This window comes from Erinaceus europaeus, chromosome 11 (genome assembly GCF_950295315.1).
Source record: "Erinaceus europaeus chromosome 11, mEriEur2.1, whole genome shotgun sequence".
NCBI lineage: Eukaryota > Metazoa > Chordata > Mammalia > Eulipotyphla > Erinaceidae > Erinaceus > Erinaceus europaeus.
In genome coordinates this window covers 116,881,159-116,895,957 of record NC_080172.1, presented here as the reverse complement: position 1 = coordinate 116,895,957, position 14,799 = coordinate 116,881,159, and the positions used below count along the sequence as shown (strand labels likewise).

The 14,799-nt window shown below is 55.7% G+C and overlaps 1 protein-coding gene across 1 annotated transcript in view; it reads right to left on the bottom strand.

Moving 5' to 3' along the window:
• Positions 1-3,264: 3,264 nt before the first annotated feature.
• Positions 3,265-14,799, bottom strand: part of IGSF21 (immunoglobin superfamily member 21) — an 84,047-nt gene continuing 72,512 nt past the window's right edge. The window contains exons 2-6 of the mRNA XM_060202395.1: positions 14,239-14,794; positions 5,998-6,083; positions 5,574-5,766; positions 4,806-4,844; positions 3,265-3,492 (exon numbers count right to left, since the gene is read on the bottom strand). Coding sequence (XP_060058378.1) covers positions 3,419-3,492; positions 4,806-4,844; positions 5,574-5,766; positions 5,998-6,083; positions 14,239-14,794 — 948 coding nt within the window. The 3' untranslated portion in view covers positions 3,265-3,418. The remainder of the gene's footprint in view (positions 3,493-4,805; positions 4,845-5,573; positions 5,767-5,997; positions 6,084-14,238; positions 14,795-14,799) is intronic.

Below are 14,799 nucleotides of genomic sequence, written 5' to 3'. Positions count from 1 at the left end.
CTGTCAGTGTCTCTCTCTCACTGTGTATGAGTGTCTCTGTCTGTCTCTCTCTCACTGTGTATGAGTGTCTCTGTCCGTGTCTCTCTCACTGTGTATGAGTGTCTCTGTCCGTGTCTCTCTCACTGTGTATGAGTGTCTCTGTCAGTGTCTCTCTCTCACTGTGTATGAGTGTCTCTGTCTGTCTCTCTCTCACTGTGTATGAGTGTCTCTGTCCGTGTCTCTCTCACTGTGTATGAGTGTCTCTGTCCGTGTCTCTCTCACTGTGTATGAGTGTCTCTGTCCGTGTCTCTCTCACTGTGTATGAGTGTCTCTGTCCGTGTCTCTCTCACTGTGTGAGTGTCTCTGTCCGTGTCTCCCAGTTCTAGCTCTTGTCTGGCCTCGTTCTGTACAGGTTTCTGTTTCTGTCTTCAGGAAGCCCTAGTAGGCTGCAGAATTCTCCGCAGGGTGCCTGTCTCAGGAAGAAGCCTGACCCACAGTGCCCCCACTTGCTCACCGGGCCACCCCTCCCCACCTCCCTCCACCAGATGGCCAGCCCAGCCCCTCCCCCAGCCCAGCACCCTTCCCATTGGTTCCCTCTTCTCTGGAGAGAGACCCCTTCTCTCTCTCCCCCCCTTTTCCCACCCGCAGTTAAGGTGCCTGAGGGATGGATAGGTCTCCCTCTATTAGGGGAACTGAATTTGTTTTCCTGACATTAAAAGTCTGTCATACATCATCTCAACAGAGAACTGAGAACAGAGCATGATTTTCAGTAATTTTACACTTTATTCAAGAAAACTGACAACATGTTAGGCAGAGAGATAGAGAGATAGATGAATAGATAGATAGATAGATAGAACCTCATTATTCATATCTTGACCTGGAGCTCGCCTAGGCAGAGGAGTCACCCCCACAGGTGCAAGCTTCTAACCCAAGCCCCACCTCCACCTTCCAAGCCACGCCTGTCACCACTCCCATTTCACACCTGTGTACCTGAGGGACTGTACTCAGGCGGGTGCAGCAGTGTCTGTGTTCCCCTCCAGGTGCTTCCTGTCCTTCAGCACCTCCCACCTGCCCTGGAAGGCCCGGGTACAGTCTTCTGGCCGCCTGGGGCAATGCACACACATTAACCTGGGCTGCTGTCAAAATGCAGGTTGCGGGGCTCACACACCTTGTTTCCCCAAGTACATCCACCCCGGAGACCCTGCTGTGAGCATCGCTGCCACCCTCCAGTGGTGGGAACTGTGTGGGATTGTACCCCTGCTATCTTATGGTCTTGTCAATCACTAATAAAAATCATTAAAAAAATCTGATGTGATTGTGTGAGCTTTCTACTGCTGCTGTAACTGGCCACTGAATCAGGTGACTGATGCCTTAATGCAATTTAAACTTATCTTCTCATAGTCCTACAGAAGTCAAGGATTTTATGGGGCTAAACTGACCAGATCCCCCCTGGTTAACTATTTTTAAATATATATTATATCAATTATGTATTTAATGAGAGATACAGAGAGAGGGAGGAGAGTACTGCTCAGCTCTGGTTTATGGTGGTGCTGAGGATTGAACTTGGGACCTTTGGTGCCTCGGACATGAAAGCCTTTTTGCATAACCATTAAGCTACCTTCCTAACCCTTCATTACTTATTTTTATTTATTTCGTTTTCTTTTCCCCAGGTGGATGGGGCCATGTAGAATGAGGAGAGCCTTCACAGCACTGTTCTGTCACTATTCCCCTTGTATGGTGACCCCACATGGTGGGGAGGGTCCTGAGCCCAGGTCCTTGCACATGGCAAAGTGTGCACGCTACTGGATGAACTATCTGCTGGCCTCTCTTGTTTCTGTCTTATAAGGACCCTTATCATTTCACTAGGTTCTCCTGAGCACTCCATCATTCCCCTTCTCTCCCTCCTTCCTTTTCTCGAATCCTTCCTTTTTATTTTTTTCTCTCTTTAAAGACTTTTATCTATTTGTTATTGGATAAAGGCAGAGAGATTGACATAGGAGTGGAAGAGAGAGAGGGAAAGAGACAGACATCTGCAGCTTTCCTTCACCACTTGTGTAACTTTCTCCCTGCAGGTGGGGACCAGGGACTTGAACCCGGGTCCTTGTGCACTGTAGCGTTTGCGCTCAGGCAGGTGTGCCACCGCCTGGCCCCGCCTTCCTTCCTTTCTGATCCAGCCATTCATTTCCTCTCCCGTTCCCACCCGCAGAGACTCCCAGTCCTTCTCTCTGAGCTAATAGCTAAATGGCTTGGCACACACAGGCAGATCTACCTGAAGGAAACCAAACGCCACATAGCCACTGGCCACTTAACCTTCCTCTAGAACAGACGATGACAGTGGTGACCCGAGGTCAGCCCCCAACTTGGAGTCCAGCCTCAAGTCTATCTGATGCCCAGAGCTGAGCTGCCTACTGAGCCCAGCCCAGACCAAGCACAAGCATTCCATCCTGGATCATTGATCTATTTGTTTATTAGTAGTGAGTTAATAATGATTGACAAGATTGTAGTCTAAGAGGGGTCCAGTTCCACACAGATCCCACCACCAGAGCTCCGTGTCCCATCCCCTCCATTGGAAGCCGCCCTGTTCTTTATCCCTCTGGGAGTGTGGACCAGAATTCTTTTTTTTTTATTGTTGTAGTTATTATTATTGATGTTGTCATTGTTAGATAGGACAGAGAGAAATGGAGAGAGGAGGGGAAGACAGAGAGGGGGAGAGAAAGACAGACACCTGCAGACCTGCTTCACCACCTGGGAAGCGACTCCCCTGCAGGTGGGGAGCTGGAGGCTCGAACCGGGATCCTTGAGTCTGTCCTTGTGCTTTGCGCCACCTGCATTTAACCCGCTGCGCTACTGGCCAACTCCCGGACCCAAATTCTTTATGGGGAGCAGCAGGTGGGAGTTCTGGCTTCTGTCATTGCTTCTCCACTGGACATGGGTGTTGGCAGGTGGACCCACACCCCCAGCCTGTGTCTGTCTGTCCCTGGTGGGGCAGGGCTCTAGATTCTAACGTGGCCATGAATGCTCCCTATGCCATGGAGCTGCCGCTGTGGTTTGGCTTCATTTGTTACGCAGCGTTATTGCCGCGAGAGCCGATGCTACACTAGGCCCTCAGGAACCTTGCATTTCCAGAGAATGTCAGATTTTGGGGAGCAAAGCGAGCCAGCTCGGCACCCCACTGCCAGGAGAGGAGCAGGTCTCCCGTCTCCTTTTTCACCCTCACCCCCGCGGCCCCCTGTCTCTCCCCAGTCGGGGCAGGACCCAGAAAGAACACAGAGCCACAGACCGAGGTGGGGAAAATTGTTCTGTGTGTTTTAATTAAACCGATTGAAGAAGCCAAGACACAGACAGAAGGAGACTAAGAACAAGACTGGAAATAGTTTAGAAAAGAGGTGGAACCCAATGGCGGAGATGTCAGTGCCCGGGGCTGGGGGCAGGGCCGCCCTCACGTCAGCTCCAGGACGGCTGTCAGGGGGAGCACCACGGCGAGCCAGATGCCGGCAGGGCCAGGAGCGGAACCTGTGGGGGCAGGAGCAGGGCGAGAACCTGCTTAGCCACCCGGTTCCTCGGGCAGGGCAGGGCAGGGCAGGGCAGGGCAGGGGCAGGGCAGGGCAAGGCAGGGCAGGGCAGGGCCAGGGGCAGGGCAGGGCAGGGCAGGGCAGTACAGGGCAGGGCAGGGCAGAGCAGGGCAGGGCAGTACAGGGCAGGGCAGGGGCAGGGAAGGGCAGGGGCATGGCAGGGCAGGGCAGGGCAGGGGCAGGGCAGGGCAGGGGCAGGGCAGGGCAGGGCAGGGCAGGGGCAGGGCAGGGCAGGGCAGGGCAGGGACAGGGGCAGGGCAGGGCAGGGCAGGGCAGGGGCAGGGCAGGGCAGGGCAGGGGCAGGGCAGGGGCAGGGCAGGGCCGGGCAGGGGCAGGGCAGGGCAGGGGCAGGGCAGGGGCAGGGCAGGGCAGGGCAGGGGCAGGGCAGGGCAGGGGCATGGCAGGGGCAGGGCAAGGCAGGGCTTTGCAGGGGCAGGGAAGGGCAGGGCAGGGGCAAGGCATGGTATGGCAGGGCTTTTCCGGGGCAGGGCCGGGCAGGGCAGGGTTGGGGCAGTGCTGGGCATGGTCTGGGCAGGGCAGGGGTACAGCAGGGCAGGGGCAGGGGCAAGGCAGGGAAGTGCAGGGGCAGGGCAGGGCAGGACAGGGCATGGCAGGGGCATGGCAAGGCAAGGCAAGGCAGGGCAGGGCAGGGATAGGGCAGGGCTGGGCAGGGCAGGGCAGGGGCTGGGCAGGGGCAGGGCGCGGCAGGGACAGGGCTGGGCAGGGGCAGGGCCGGGGCAGGGCAGGCAGGGCAGGCAGGGCAGGCTGGGCAGGGCCTCCGCATTAGGAGGCTCCCGGTTCAAATCCCGGTTGTGCCTCGTGCCAAACCTAACTGCACGTAGCCCTGTCCCTGCCCCTGGTTGCAGGATGGAGCTTCTTGGTGGCCATCAGGACCCTCTGGTTGGGGACAGGAGTGCCCCTCTGCTGGAAACGAGACTGGACTCGGAGTGGGAGGGGAGGGTTGGCAGGATGGGAGGCGGACGTGCACTCGTGTGGTGGAGCCGGGATCTGGGCAGCCCGGGAAGGGCGGTGTGAAGGAATCCCCTGCCCAGAGGCCAGACACACGTGCGTGGTGGGCGCTGGACAGACCCACTTCAGCCGGGCAGCTGAGCCCTCTGGGCTGTGGGGCAGAACTGCTGCGGGTGGGACGGGCACATGCGCACAGGGCCTAAAGACACCCCCTCCCACCATCGGGGCAAGGACCAGCAGGGGCATCAGGTGGGCGCTGCAGGATCGGGATTTCTGGGGACTTACCGTTGGAGTCCTCTGTTCCTCTTGGGATATTTGGGTTTTCTGAGGGACAGAAAGGAGAGGCAGAGAGCGGATGGCGTCTGCGACTCAGCAAGCCCCCGGCCCACAGACCCACCAGCGCGGCACACAGCCTCCACCAGCCAGGTGCCCGCAGCCCTGGGCACAGGTGGCCACGGTGAGGGGGAAGGAACTAGCTGCAGGGCAGCGGAGTGCCAGGTGAGCACACGTAGCAGCAAGCACAAGGGCCTGGGTTCAAGCCCCTGGCTCCCCACCTGCAGGTGGGAGGGTGCCTTGCAAGTGGTGAAGCAGGTCTGCAGGTGTCTCTCTTTCTCTCTCCCCCTCTCTATTCCCCTCCTCTCTCATTTTCTCTCTGTCCTATCCAATAGTAGGGGGAGCATGGCCACCAGGAGCAGTGGATTCACAGCTCTGTCACGGAGACCCAGTGCCGGGAGGGGAAAAAAAAGGACTAATCAGTCTGATCAAGACGGCCAGGCGGGGATTTGAACCCAGAGCTCTGAGGCTCAAAAGCTATTAGAGTTTTAAATACTGAATCATGGAGATTTCTATAGGGCTCAGTCTGGTCAGAATTCAGGTTCTCCGGCCCTTAAACAACTCCAGCCTGTACCCCACTACCCGGCCGGCAACTTGCTGTACACACAATCACCACCACAGCCTTCCAAATTCACCCCTCAACACACAGCCTGCTCAGTACTGCTCACCACAGCCCTCAGCCCCTCACCACAGCCCTGAGCCCCGCCGGGAGCGACATACCAAACACGATGAGCCGTGTGTGCGTGTCGGTGGAGCCCAAGGCGTTCTGGGCCGTGCAGCGGTACATGGAGCCGTTGAGCTCTGCGGGCACTCGCTCCAGAACCAGCTCCCTGCCGTCGGACTCCGTGCTGCCGTCCAGGAGGCGGCTGCCCACCCGTGTCCACGTGAACACGGGCTCTGGGAAGACCTCGTTCTGCGGGCCAGAGCAGGGCCAGTGGTCACAGCACGGGCAGGAGAAGAGCCCACTGCAGGCAGAAGCCGGCGGCCCGAGGTGCAGCCAGCCAGGCGGCCATGTGTGCAGGCGACCCCACCGGTGCTTACCCAGGAGAGTACGGTCAGACCAAGGGCAGGCCTTGGGCTGCCAGTTCCCAGGCCCCTGGTGATGCCTAGTCGCTGATGCCCGCCAGTGCCCAGGGAGACTCACCTGAAACCCATGCACCAGGATCCGCACGGTGTCCCCAACCCGGGCTCTGCTGGGTGTCACCACGATTTTGGGTCCTTTGGGGGCAACTGCAGGGAGGGACGGAGAGGAGGACTGAGCACCTCTGGGTCCTGCTGCTGAGCTGAGGGCTCTAGGAGGCTCCTTTCAGGGGCCGGGCCTTGCCCTCGCCTAAGCGCACACAGCACGAAGCACAAGGATCTTGGCTCGAGCCCCCGGCTCCCCACCTGCAGGGGGAGAAGCTTCACAGGTGGTGAAGCAGGGCTGCATTGCCCCTCTTTCTCTCTCCCTCTACATCTCGCCCTCCTCTGGCAATTTCTCTCTGTCCTGTGCAATAAAAATGGAAACAGATGTCCACCAGGAGTGCTGGGAGCAAGACCCAGCAATAACTCTGGAGGCAAAGAAAAAAAAAAAGACACTTCATCCATCCATCCGTCTGTCCATCCATCCATCCATGCCTGCATTCACTCACACACATCCCCCAAGCCCTTCCAATGAGTCACACCCCAAGAAGGGTGGCTAGGAATCTAATGGCACCCAGGACACACTGCCCCGTGGGTCTCCTCTCACTGGGATGGAAGGCAGGTGCGTGACAGCGTGACAAGGGTCAGCTCAGAGCAGCCAGGCGCAGGAGGAGTCGGGGATGCCTGAGGCACGCGCTGTCTCGGCTGCTGGTGGAGGAAGGAGCCCTCCCCAGCGGGGAACCACAGGACACGTGGCACCCAGACCACTCCTGCCCTCAGTCCTTCCCGCTGGAGAGATGCCGCTGCCTATCACCCCTGTACAGAGAAGCCAGCGGAGGCTCAGACAGACGCGGCTTGCCGGCAGGCCCCTAGCCAGGGAAAGCCAGGACCAGAATGTCTGTCTCCTCCATCGGCTCCGGGGGTCCTCCAACCCAGTGTGACTCTTCGGGCATCACCGAGTGGAGGAGTGGAGGTGGGGAGCTGGAATGTGGGGGCCACCTCCTCCTCCTCCCCGGGATTCATTCTTTCTTCTCTCTGCTTTCCTTTCTCATCTGCTTGTACACTTTAACTCAAACACCTTCACCTCTCTGATCTCGGGGGGCATGGCTCTTTTCCTTATTCATTCATTCATTTATTCACTCACTCACCTACTCATTCACTCAGTAAGTACTTCCTGGGTCAATCACATGTCAGGTGTGGAGGCGGTGCGGGACACTGGCGGGAAAGATTCCGTACCAGACAGCTGATACATCACAAAGCACGCCAACAACAGACAGAGGAGAGATGGCGTCACATCGTGCAGAGAACCCAGGTGGGGAGAGAGGCTCAACACCCCCTCTCCAGGGACAAGCCTTTCTGTGGAAGTACGAGGCTCACGGCAAAGGCATCAGCTAGAGGGACGGCCAGGGCAGGGCCCCCAGCTCAGGACAGCGAGGGTCTGAGAGCCGAGCCCGTAAGACCTCCCTGGGCTGGAGCACCTTAAGATGTTGACTCCTGTGCCAGGCTGAGCCCTTCTCTGTGACCACCTTTCAGGGGCGTCCAAGGGCAGAAGAGCTTTGTTGCAGGGCCCTGGGCCGGCCTGGGCGGCTCTTTCTCACTGCCCTTGCCTGCTCCTTGAGCCCCTCCTTGCACGCAGAGCTCTCTGAGCGAGCAGAAGTCAGAGCAGCCGGCAGAGGTGGGTGGTCTCCCTGGCACTGCCAATTTCATTCTTGGAGAACGATACCAGAGGACTATTAATTAAACCATGAGGAAGGCATCTAAAGTGCCCGTGAGGCTAGGGGGCGGGTGCTGGGAGGGGTCTCGGTGGGTGAGGGGGCTTCTGCTGCCTTCTCCCGGCAGTCTGAGGAAGGAGCACAGATCCAGAGATTGACGGCAAGGTCCGGTCTAGTCTGGGTGCCCGTGCGTGGCTCAGCCAGGTCAGCTGACCTTTGCCCAGTCGCACAAGGGGAGCCATTACAGCAACACCTGTCTGCCCACCACTCTGCCCACCACTCTGGAGCACTGAGAGGGCTAGCGCTTCCTGAGTGGTTCCAATCCCAGGTGCCACTAACCATCCTGTATATGATTTCATGGAGACAGTCAGCCTTCTGAGATGATCCCCATCAAGAAATGAAGGCTGGGGAGGGGAGGGCCAGATAACAGTTTTATGTTCTTATATTAACTCTCAACAGCTGTGTAGGCTGATTTGCAGGCGGGAAGCCGGCACAGGGCAGGGTGACCCTGGCTGCAGTGTCTGCTATCCTGCCCGTGCACTTGACTATCTGCTCCAGGCAGCGGGTGGCACGGGAAGGCAGCCCGGCCTGGAGAACTGGAGAAGCCGGACCCCTGCCATTTAAGGGCATGGAGTTGTTTCAGGCCTGAGGCCTCTCTGGGCCCAGAGAGGAGAGAGAACGGACACGGAGCAGGTGCCTGGCCTGTGTGAGGACTCGGCGCTCTCTTGGAGCTTGCAAAGAAGGCAGGCTAGCAGTACACACACCTAGGAGTTCAACAATTGCTCTTGAGAGAGCGGCATCCTGCCCACGGTCACACACAGCAGCGAGTGACAAGCAGGGTGCTGGGAGCCCAAGGGTGCAAGAGAGGAGAGCAGGCTGGGTGAGCAGTGCTGGCTCTCTTGCTCCCTGAGCTGTGCTTTCCAGAGGGGCCTGTGTGCAGCCGGCCTGAGGGGGAAGGACATGCAGATGCCAGGCCTGCCCTCCTCACTTGTCCAGGCTCATCTTGGCGGCTGCCCACCCACAAGAACTTGGCAGCAGATGGCTCCTTGAACCCCTGCCCTCGCTGCAGCAGTAAGACGGGGTTCCAGAAAGCGGGCCAGTCAGCTGCAATCACCCTCCCACCTCTGCGACCAGCCTGAAACCATGAACTGCTCCTGGGTCTCCAGGCAGGTGGGTTCTGCACCCTGTGCCCCACCTGCTCCTAGAACATGCCCTCCAGGTTCTGCAGAATGAGTGTTCTCAGTCTCGGGGCTGTCACTCCCTGGGTCCCTGCACACAGAGAAGCAGAGGAAGCCCAGAGGCCCAGGGGTGAGGCTTGGCCTTCTGTGCTGGTCACTGAATGACTTGATGTGCTAGGTGAGCTCACTGGGTCTCAGTGTTCTCAGCTGGGGCTGGGGACAGTAAGCTGCTGTCTGTGTCAAGGAGTTGCTCTGAAAATGACAATAGGGCAGGGGCAGGTGACCGACGTGGAGGGCAAGCAGGTGTGCACCTGTGTGGACGTCTGGAAACCTCCTGACAAGAGAAGCAGTCGCTCTACCTCTCCTGAGCATTCTGCTTGTGAAAGCTTGTGGGAGAGCCCCTCCCACACACCCTGAATCCTGGATTTTACTGAGATAAAGACTCATCCACATACCCATATACTTATTCATCCATCCATCCATATATCCATCCATCCATGTATCATTGCACATATCCATGCATCCATCCATAAATACATAGATATATCCACCAGTCCATCCATTATCCATCCATCCATCCATCCATCTGTCCACCAGTCCATCCATCCATCCACCAGTCCATCCATCCATTCATCCATCCATTATCCATCCATCCATCCATCCATCCATCCATCCATCCATCCATTCATCATTGTTGTCATCACTGTTGGATAGGACAAAGAGAAATGGAGAGAGGAGGGGAAGACAGAGAGGGGGAGAGAAAGACACCTGCAGACCTGCTTCACTGCCTTTGAAGCGACTCCCCTGCAGGTGGGGAGCCGGGGGCTCAAACCGGGATCCTTACGCTGGTCTTATCCTTGCTCTTTGGGCCACAAGCACTTAACCTGCTGCACTACCACCCAAATCCCAGACCCAAATTCTTTATGGGGAGCAGAAGGTGGGAGTTCTGGCTTCTGTCATTGCATCTCCACTGGACATGGGTGTTGGCAGGTGGATCCACACCCCCAGCCTGTCTCTGTCTTTCCCTAGTGGAGCAGGGCTCTGGGGAGGGGAGGCTCCAGGACACATTGGTGAGGTCGTCTGCCTGGGATGGTCAGCTGGCTCTTCTTTGCCTTTTATTGTTGTTATCTACTGCTACCAGAGTTGTTCCTGGGGCTTAGTGCCTGCATGATGAATTCACTGCTCCAGACACCCATTTCTTTTTATAGAGACAGAGAGGAGTTGAGAGGGAAGGGAGAAATAGAGAGGGTGAAAGACAGATAGCAGCAGCCCTGTTTCACCACTCATGAAACTTGCTCTCCCCACAGTTGGGGACGGGGGTGCTTAGACCCAAGTCCTTGCAAGTGGTAACAAGTGTGCTTCCCAGTGTACAGCACCACCGGAGCCCCGCCATGCACGTTTCTCAAGCACACAGTTTGGAAGTCTTAAATAATATCAGCCTCTGCATTCGCTAGCACATGCTCTGGAATGGCCCCCACCCTCCAGAAGGCCTTCTTATACTTCACACCAGGTCTATTCTTCACTTAGATCACCCACAATGCTTCATACTCAAAATGTTCACAGAAATGGACCAGCTGAGTGCGCGTTTTCTGCTGTCTGACTCCCTTCACTCAGCACACCATTCCTAGTTTCCAGCCACATGGCTGAATATGTCTGATGCTCATTCATTTGCATTGATGGGAAGTGGGTGATAGTGAATTTGCCGGCAGACATGGGCTCTTATATCCCCTGCATTGGCTCATCTATCTTTCTACATTGGAACATTTAGAATATTTATGCCTTCTTCTTGTTGTGAATAAAGCTGTTAAGAACATCCTTGTCCAAATCTCTGAAAAAATTTTTTTAAATCTCATTTTTTTTTCTATTTCTCTTGGCTAATGACTTAGGAATAAAATTATTGGGTCCTGAAGTTGGGTCATTTATATATTCTTTTTTTAAAAATATTAATTAATTTATTATTGGATAGAGACATTGAGAGGGAAGGGGAGACAGAGAAGGAGAGAGACAGAGGGACACCTGCAGCCCTGCTTCACCACTTGCAGCTATTCCCCTGCAGGTGGGGACCAGGGGCTTGAACCTGGGTCCTTGCGCACTGTCATGTGAGCGCTCAACCAGGTGCGCCTCTTCCTGGCCTCACCATTTTTTATTTTTATTTTTATCACTGCAAGAAGCTGCTTGCTTCTCAAAGTAGTCGCACTGCTCTGTGCGGTTAACAGCGGGGCCTGCACGGACCCGGAGGCTGACTGCTCCACTCTGTGCTGGCACTCTGCGTTATCAGTCTCCTCCAGTTTAGCTGTTCTCCCAGCTGTGAGACAGTATCTTGTTGAGGCCTTCTCCTCCCCCAATTCTCTAACGCCTGCCGCCTTTATACACCTTCTGGATGCTTACGGGGTACCCGTAGACATCTGCTTTTGAAGGATGTTGGCGGTGTCATTACCGGCCTGCAGCAGTCCTTGGTACGTTCAGGGACGCGAGTCCTTTTTCACTTTCTGCTCTATTTTTCCCTAAGTGTGTCGTCTGCTTTTTCGTTTTCTTGAAAGTGTCTTCCTAAGAGCAGAGGATTTGAATTTTGATTGAGTCCAATTTACCAGCTTTCAATTTTCTCATTTAGTGCTTTCTGTGACTTCTGTAAGACTCCCTGTCTGCTCCCACGCTGCAGAGAGGCACCTGCTGTGTAAAGCTTACGCTGATGGGGTGTTGGTTCAGATTCATTGTCTGTCTCCCATAACCCTGACGTGGATGGAAGCGAGGGGTCTGCATTCACTTTTCTCTTAAGTTTACCCACTTGTTCAGGTGTATTTGCTATAAAGAATTCTCTTCCTCCACTGACCAGTCCAGGGACCTTAAAAAAAGTAACCACCACAAATTCTATGCATGTTCTATTCTATTTCTAGACTCCATTCAGTTCAATGAATCTATTTGTCTCGTGCTGGAGGGCATCAGGTGAGCATGCATGTGTGTCTTGAGCTGACATTTATTCTAAATACCACTTAAGGTGGAGAACAGTGAGACGTGGAAGCAGAAGGACTAGTCGTGGTAGCCTAGGTGTGGATGCTCCTCAGGCTGTAGCCCCCAGTTTGGCCGGTCACTGCACTCTGTCCGGTTGTCAGGGCCCCGGGAAGGGCCTGTGAGTGGTCATCTGCATCCTCTCACCACCACAGAGAAGACTAGCCCAGGCACTTGGGCTCCAGGACAAGCTGATGAGAGCCACAGATCCAGGGGCAAGTACAGGCTCAGTGCGTTTCTCTCCCCACCTGGTATCCCAGCTAATAAACTAAAACTGTCTTGGGGGGAGTCTCCCTTTTTATTTTTTTCTTAAGTTTTTTTTAATTGGCCAGAAACAGAAAGAAATTGAGAGGAAAGGGGAGATAGAGAGGGAGAGAGACAGAGAGACACCTGCGGCCCTGCTTCGCCATTCATGAAGCTTTCTCCGGTAGTTGGGGACGAGGGGCTTGAACCCGGGTCCTTTTGCACTGTAATGTGTGTGCTTAATCAGGTGTGCCACCGCCGGCTGCCCATATTTTGTTTAATTTATTTTAATGAGAGAGATACAGAGAGAAACAGAAGAGCTTCTATCTAGCTTATGGTGGTGCTGGGGAATAAACTTGGAGGCTGGGAGCCTCAGGCATGAGAGTCTTTTGCACAACCATGATGCTCTCTCCTCAGCCTTGTCTCTTATTTCTGATTCAAGTCTCCTCTCTCTGCCTTAACTCAAGCCCCCTTACTCTGCCTTGGCTCAAGTGGGAAGAATTGCATCAGGGGAGGGGAGTCAGACATCAGGTGTCTCCTCTGGAAATGCCCCGTGTCACAGTTGTAGGGTGCAGAAGGCAGACTGTAGGCTGCCTGGTCCCATGGTCCAGTTTACCCATGTGTCAGTTCCACCATCTCCACAGGGGCCCGGGATTCTCTCTGCTTGAAGTGTAAGCCGGTGGCAACCTCCACGCCCATGTGTCCCTCACCCCAACCTGCCAGAGTTTCTGGGCCTTTCAGCATTGCTGGCCCCACTCAAGCAAGCCTCCCACCTCCCAAGGCCCAACCTGCACTTGTTCTCTCAATGCATGTGCCCCTCATTCCATGCAGAAAACCCCCGTGTAAGCTCCCGACTAGGATCCAGAAGACTCTCAGTCTGTTGCCAATCTAACCCAGTCACCTTTCCCAGCTCCTGTGTGATCTCTGCTTGTCCAGCCCCACTCTCTGGACAGACACACTTCACTGGTGATCCCTGGGGCTTATGACACTCACCACGTGAATGCCCCAATCCCTGGCTTCTTCAGCTCCTGGCCCTACCCAACAGCCCTCTTTGGCCTCTGGCGCTCTGGTCCACAAACTCCCCCCGAATACCACTCTGTAGCCTCCCATGTTCTTCAGCTGAACGCAGCAATCGGCATACTTGCCACCAGGGTTATTGCTGGGGCTTGATGCCTGCCTACATGAGGAACCCAGCACTCCCAGTAGCCATTTTTCCTGTCTTCCTCCCTCCCTTCCTTCCTTCCTTCCTTCCTTCCTTCCTTCCTTCCTTCCTCTCTTTCTTTCTATATTCCTTTCCACCATTCCTTTCTTCAACACATTCTTCCTTGATAGGACAGGAAAAAAAAACTGAGAGGGAGAAGGAGGTAGAGAGGGAGAGAGAAAGATAGACACTTGCAGCCCTGCTTCACTTCTCATGAAGCTTCCTCCCTGCAGGTGGAGACCAGGGGCTTGAGCTCTCAGCCGGATGCACCCCTGCCTGGCCTCTACAGCAAGGCTCTTTAGGCACCCCAAACAGGGGCCCTGGTTCAAGCCTTCGGTCCCCACCTAAGGAGGAAAACTTAACCAGTGGTGAAGCAGTGCTGCAGGTCTCTCCCTCTCTCTAATATATATATATAATTTTCCCTCTCAATTCAAAACACACAGACACACACACAGACTCACACACACTCACACAGACACACACAGAGGCACACACACAGACACACACAAACACACACAGACACACAGAGACACACACACAGACACACACACAGACACACACACACACAGACACACACACACATACACAGACAGACACACACACTCACACAGACACACACACAAACACACACACAGACACACAGACACACACAGACACATACACACACAGACACACACACACAGAGACACAGACACACACACACAGACACACACACAGACACACACACAGACACATACACACACACACATACACACACACACACACACACACACACACACACTCACACACAGTCACACTGTGCTGGACCCTGCCTCCAATCTGCTCCATTTCCCATCTCTCCATGCTGGGCAGTATCCCATGGGCTCTGTCCCAGCTGCCCACCCCCAGCGCCCAGCTCTGCAGGGGCACCCAGCAAACCTTACCCAGGGTGACCTCTGCCTGCATGGGCATAGACAGCGCAGGGTGCTTGACCTCACAGCTGAAGAGGGCCTCGTTGTCGATCTGCGGGTTGAGCGTCCAGGTGAGCAGGGCTCGCACCTCCACCGTGCCATCACTGCCCGGGCTGTGGCTGTGGCGCAGAAAGTAGACCGGCTCGTTGCTGTGGACCCAGCGTGGGAATTCGCGGCTCACCACCGTCTCCGGGATGTCCTCCGTGGTCGGCTGCAGGAGCTCGCCGGGGTCCGGGGTCAGGCCACGGAAGGGGCGCTCGGTATAGGGACGTCCGCCTCGGCTCTCAGCACCCAGCAGAGACAGTGAGCGCTGCATCTTGGTGTCGTCCAGGTCTCTGTGCAGGAGGCTGCGGAAGGGCCTGCTCTCCTGGAGTGGCCTTGAACTCGCAGCTGGTGGCTCCGACAGGGCCACTGCATCGATGGGCTCCCCGTCACGTTTGAAATAGACCTGCGGTGCGAAGGAGGGCAAGGTTGTGTGCCCGCGGCCTTGACCTCTAAGCGGACTCCCAGAGGACTCGGCCAAAGGCGCCTGCT